General features: G+C 39.7%; 1 protein-coding gene across 2 annotated transcripts; it reads right to left on the bottom strand.

Moving 5' to 3' along the window:
• Positions 1–1,817: 1,817 nt before the first annotated feature.
• Positions 1,818–5,498, bottom strand: LOC148736706 (uncharacterized). Of its 2 annotated transcripts, XM_088750987.1 has the most exons (6): positions 5,240–5,498; positions 5,015–5,129; positions 4,796–4,918; positions 4,469–4,591; positions 3,353–3,871; positions 1,818–2,735 (listed from the first exon to the last, which is right to left on the bottom strand). In XM_088750987.1, the coding sequence occupies exons 1-6, from the start codon at positions 5,420–5,422 to the stop codon at positions 2,386–2,388; spliced, it is 1,413 nt and encodes a 470-aa protein (XP_088607113.1). In that variant the 5' UTR covers positions 5,423–5,498; the 3' UTR covers positions 1,818–2,385. The 2 variants fall into 2 exon arrangements, with proteins under 2 accessions (XP_088607113.1, XP_088607115.1); XM_088750989.1 differs by lacking the exon at positions 4,469–4,591.
• Positions 5,499–6,472: the final 974 nt, after the last annotated feature.

Below are 6,472 nucleotides of genomic sequence, written 5' to 3'. Positions count from 1 at the left end.
GCATAATGTCCCAGTATAAACTTTTTTTTTTATTTCGACACATTGTTGTCAACGATCTACCAGTGATTTTCAAGAAATAGCAGGTACCACTCAACAGAGAGTCAACAGACTCTTCATTGTCAGTGTGTGTTTAGATTTAAACAGCGAAAAATTAGTCGTATTTAATTGGTACTTCTTCAAATAAAACCGACAATCGGCCTCCCCGGGGGAGGGAAACAGTTCTCTCGTCGAACTGTATCCACAATTTCCGAAATGGCCATTCCGCGATGTTCTTTTCCGATGAGAAACTATATATATAGCATACTTCATCCCGGGTTCCGATGAAAGCTCGGAGCCGTTTTGTAGGGATACACTGAGCAGGTCTATTCTAAGCAAGTCCATTCTGTTCCTTTTTCTTACTTCCTTCTTAAATCTTTTTCCTTTGAAATTATGAAAACTGCGATCTTGAAAACATGAGATTTTCCAGGGGGAGTGGTAAATGACGACGGGATTCTCCCAAGATGAAACGTTCACATTCTTATGAAAAGTCATTTTTTGCAGAGCAATGAGAAGTGGGACAAATTAGCTCGTTTGCCGAAATTTTTCACACTCACAGGGATCTCAGATATTAATTTCTCTCTGCTCTGCCAGTGGCATTGAATCTATTGCACCTCTTTTGCATACAAAATGCAATTCCATGACTGTGATATGCACTGGTCCCATTCAGTAACTGTTCGAAATCGGTCGTCTTTCCCAATGTATTTTTCTCAATATCTAAATAAATCCGCTAATAAGAAAAAGAAAAGTAGGACGTTTTGTACGGCGTCAAGCCAGTCCGCTGCGCCACATCTGCACGCACACAACGCTGACCTGCTAGAATAGCAGGCTCAAGTAAAAAATGTTCAATGTAAAAGTTATACGAAGACTCGTACGAGTGGGCGAGAGTGAGTCGATGGCTGGTTCCAGCTTCAAAATAGTCATCGCCCAACTGTTTCAAATGGAGGTGAATTATATTCCTAGAAATGTTTCTCATTCGTGGAACTGTTTTGATGTTTGACAATGACGTCATCCATTTCGAACTCATTGGAGCTGAAGTAACTGGTGTGCAACTCGATGTAATTTCAAACGAAAGCGTGTATGTTTGGACACAAGCCACGAATGGATTTGCTTGTAAAAAAAAAAAAAAGTATAAATATAGCATTGTACAAATTTTCCTGAGCCATGAATTATACAAAAGGTCCCTTCCCTGACTTTCATTAATCATTACCCGACTTCAGCGGCTTACAGCAACTTCGATTATATTTCTTTACTTAGTCGGACCCCTCAATGAAGAAAAGGCGGAGACAAAATATCATTTTCATTAAAAAAGAAAAATGTGTAATGTAGTAAGCAAATGCAAGATAATCCCAAATATTTATTCTGACCCCTCAGCGGTCGACCTAGACGTATTGTGGAAAACATGTAATAGCGGAGCTCGCAGAGCGTAGGCCCATAACTATACAAAATGGTAGTAGTAACCCATCAAGCCCAAAAAAATTTGGACTTATGACCGTACGGGCGTCCGTTCAAGGTGCTACTTTTAGCATGCGCGGTCAACTGTACCGCGGGCACGCCAACGGCACGGCTTTGTCCAGTAGTCCAGTGGTCCGTGTACTGGGCTCTGATTAGGACGGCCCGGGTTCTAGTCCTGGCCGGGGCAAGGTGTTGTGCTCTTGAGACGTGCGGGAAAAAAATGCGAGCTCCGCTCTTAGGCCTGGCCAAACCTGTATATTAATTTCTTTCCTGTACCAATGCCTTCACTAGGAACATTTATTAGAGTGAAACACGGACAAAAAATATGCTGGAGAACGTTTTTTTCTTTTATTTGATAGCTTCGCACTAGGTGTCCAGTGTAACCTGCATTATAGCAACAGCTTTTTTTTTTACAGTTTAATAGTTGACCTTTAATCAACTAACCATCGAGTGGGTAAGTCTAAAGTGAAAAAGAACAATTTTCCATAACATAATCTGAATGAAAAATAAAACGAAAAAAAGAGGGTAACAAGATACAATAAAAAAAACATGAGACACGAGCGAAATCTGCATTTCGCAGATATCTTTGAATACCATAAGAATGTCAGACAGATTTAGCAATTAATTCACTGATCATGTTTGTTATCATGTAAGTGTTTGATGTCACAAAGTTTGTTTATTGTAAAGAAATGAGATGGTTGACGAATGGGTATTTAACTACAGTGTTCAAAATCTATCACGGACTCACTCGGCAATGTGATGACGAAAATAGCTATCGATAAGAGGACAGACCAAGCTAAACTACCAGCGATTTGTTAATTCGACTTCTCCTTGTATCTAATCTATAACTTTTGTTACGATTAGTAAGCTCAATGACTTGTGTTCTATTTTATTCTAAAGTAATGTGATGGTCACATGACCATGACCTGCAGAGTTGTAACAACATTTAATCTGCTGATTGATTCCATCATTAAAGGATCCACCACCACCCCCACAGGAATCATCCTTGTTATCCCCACTGCCTCTCCCAGAGTACCCTCCCCCTCCTCCCCCTGCCCCTCCATTCCTATAGCGTCCAGCCGCTCCACCTCCTCCACCAAACCCACCATGGACATCGTTTTGAATGGCTCTTCCACCCACCCCTCCCTGAAGAAATCCCTTACCACCTTCCCCGCCTTTTCCCCGGGTTCCATTAAAATTCTGTCCACTTCTTCCACTGGAGTAAAATCCGCCACCGCCGCCGCCTGAAATATAATATATTCATATCAATCGTACAGTACTGTGCAAAAGTAATGCAAACCGCTGAATATTGCGATCATCGCGAGATATTGGCGATATTTCAGCGATATTTCCGATGGAACGATCTACCGGCAATATATCGCAGGACTATTATTTCAACAACCGCGACATAACGCCGATAATTCGTCGAGCTCCTCGCGAGTAATCGCTTTCCCTCACCGATATCGTTTGAACTCAGCAATATATCGCTTCAGTTCTACAATATATGAATTCCGTCTCCCTGATATATCGCTTCCATCCAACGAGATATCGCTGCCACCTAACGATAGCTCGTTTATACCAAGCGAAATATCGTAAAAACGAGTGAAAAGTTATGCGATTAAAAATTTATGCATTCCGCGACGTAAATGTCTCAGTAGGCAAACGTTCTTCTCTATCAATATCAGCACGATCAAGCATCCAAATAACGACTTGTATATTAGACCGCCATCCCCTTGCAAACCATTTGTGTTCATAATGGCGTACCTCTATGCAAAAAAAGTTTCAAAGTACTTAGGTATTAAGAATAGTTTCAAAGTATTTAAATATTACGAAAAATTTCAAAGTATTTAAGTATTCTTACCTGAAAACCCACTCGAGAAGGCCTGTGCTCCACGTCCCTTTTCTCCTCCTCTCCTTGACCTGTGTCCACGATTTCCTGTTGTACTTCTGCTGGCGTCACATCCTGCATGTCTAGAATTAACTGTATGCGCGCCACCTCCGCCTCCAGCTACAATCAAAGGCGCATCGGCTCCTCTCACAACAAATGTGCCTCCACCACCTCCGCAGGAATGTTCCAGCTTGTTTATTGCTCCCTCTTGACCAACAAGTATGTGAATGACTTCCTCTTTGTTTAAACGGAATGTTCCGATTAACCGTGCTCCTCTTCCTCGGTACTGAGTGCTGTTAGGGTATGAGTCATACCCTCCTGCTGCTCCTATTGCCTCTATTCTGTAGTCACCAGTGTAGGGCACAAACCATTTTTGGATACCGCTGGACAGTGTAACTTGTCCATCATGATCCTGACCTGTGTAGTGACTACCCAGTGTTGTTGGACCATACCTTCCAGTGGCATTGAGATTTGTAAAAACCGCCTTAAAAGCTGAGGGGAAAGTATAAAGTTGACATTTTCAAATTGGTCAACAATTTTTTTAACAATTTGCTTTGAAACAGACAAAACTTAGCAGTTTTCCTTGTTTTCCATATGCTTATTTGCTTGTTTGTCTGTTTGATTTACTTTCGTCTGTTGGTTTGTTGATTTTGCATGATAATTTCAGAACATTTTGTAAAACGGGTGACGTGACACAGAGAAACTACACATCTCTAGTTTTTAGTAATTTGATAAGGAAAACCGACTTTAATATCTTGAGACTAAGGGGGCCCACAAGGACACCGTTTTTTATTCCAAGACCATTCATCTCCTGAAGAGGACTAACACGCTGTGAGGAGAAGAAATTTCGGTTAAGCAAATGAAGTGTTTGGTTCAGATCAATCTAAGGAAACGGCCATTCGTACTCCATTTTTTTAAGAAGAAAGATTTTATCAGTGTTTTTACGTGATCGCACAAGATGAAAAAGTACCTCTTTATGATCCGTATAGTTATTAGTTTTAAACTCACCTACTACCTGAGTTTATCTATCGCACTGAATCTGACCGAAGATTATCATTCTTCAACGTGTGTTTAAGAAAAAACAGAAACTAGATCTGTCATACTTACTGCAATTAAATCCCCTTTTGCATTTGCAAGTGTGAGACCCTTCTGTATTATAGCAACTTGCATTATTATGGCATCCATGGGTATTGATCTTACACTCGTCTACATCTACAAAGTTTTAAAATAAAAAAAAAAAAGTTATTCTCTCTCTTTCTCGGATACATCCTAAGGTCAATAATCCACCGTGCTTCCCATTTATTGAATTATTATTATTATTATTATTATTATTATTATTATTATTATTATTTTAATAATATGTTCGTTTTCAAAAAAAGCAGCCGATTTCTGTATGAACATTAATTAGCCCCGTACCTGTGCAATTGCGTCCGTCACCCTGATAACCTTCTCTACAACTGCACCTATAGGATCCCTCAGTATTATTGCAAATGGCCTCGGCGGGACAGTCATGAGTATTTTCTGTACACTCGTTTTTGTCTAAATGAAGAAAGTGAAATTAGACTGACAACAGCCTGTCCGCCGGCTTCATGAACGGTCATCAGGAAACTAATATAAACAGAATATCAGTCAAACCTTTTTCGCAATTTTCTCCCGTGTAACTAACTGGACATAGGCAGATGTATTTCTTGTCTGTGAATCCATTGAGGCAGGTTGCGTTATGAAGACAGGGGTTACTGTGACATGGATTCTAAAAGTAGAGAAACGCCCATAAGGCTTTCATCAAATAGAGGGTAAATATTTTAAATCAAACAATGATATCTAAGACTCAAGGTGATTGTATATAATGTTTAATCCCACCTCGGTAGACCAGTGAATAAAACCTTTTCGTGTTTCATTATCTTCACGATGTTGAGTGTGATCGGAATCAATCAGCTGGCAGAGCCTGAAGCCTGTCTCGTTTGGTGGACCAATATTCACAGACACACAGGTTCTTTCCAGGACGCACTCATATCTGCAGTCACCATTAAGCTCCGTGCCCATTGGCAGATAAATTTCTTTGAAAACGTAACGTTGAGGAGCATATTCTTTCGCTAGTTTCGTAAAACGAAGGCTTCGACAACCATAACCTACAAGAAATTGAAGCTATAAGCGGACGTATCATCGGCATTATTATTATTTTTTTCTGATTATGGAACCGGAGGTGGGTTTTGCTAACTTGTGACGATTACAAAAATGAAGTTTACTCCTAAGTACACCCATAAGTTGTAAAGTGGCCAACAGTTAGCGGATGATTATCAACTGTGTTCGAGGCCCTTAGGGGAGGGGGGGGGGAGGTTCAGCCACTCAACTTGGCTCCTAAAAACACCCATAAGTTTCAAAGTTGTCAATAGTAAGCAGATGATGATAACTATACCATAAAGACTTTATATCAATTAAAAAAAACTGATAACGACAGAACTGACAGATCAACTGACAGAAAGAAAACTTTCAACATGAATATGTTTCATTATCGCTGAGATCCTCATGACAGTCTTTTGCACCAAAGGATACCTAAAGGGTCAAACCTGTCAAACCTGTTGACAGCTGAAAGATAAGTTAATTAAGTTTGTTAAGATCTAAGGCAATGTACTATTTGACTCTCCAATTGCTTAGAAATAACCGTTGTTGCAATTTATTTTCAACGTTCGCTTGTCTTTCTGTTGAATATAATACCTAAAACCTTTTATTTCTGCACTAGATCTGGCCATTCATCTGCGGTGTCCAGTCCGGCAATGCATGGATTTTATGACTCGCCCTGCTTTCTAAGTTACTACTTAAATAAATGTGGCTGTTTGTAAACCTAGACTGGCTTTAACGCCAAATGCATCAAATGATAAAATAGTACTTTCAGCTGAACCAGAAAACTTTATTTTTTTCCCATACACGAAACCACCTGTCTTGCAATTGGCACTGCTGTTCAAATAAATATCATAATGAAAAGGTTAATAGATAGCGCAACCGAACAGAAACTTTATACAAAAGAAAACCAATTTACTTTCTTTCTTAAATTACTAATCGAGATGCCCAATCAAAAATTCTTTCAATGAAAAT

Source organism: Stylophora pistillata, chromosome 2, assembly GCF_964205215.1.
Source record: "Stylophora pistillata chromosome 2, jaStyPist1.2, whole genome shotgun sequence".
NCBI lineage: Eukaryota > Metazoa > Cnidaria > Anthozoa > Scleractinia > Pocilloporidae > Stylophora > Stylophora pistillata.
The sequence above is the reverse complement of the archived record's forward strand: the minus strand, read 5'-3'. Positions and strand labels throughout refer to the sequence as shown.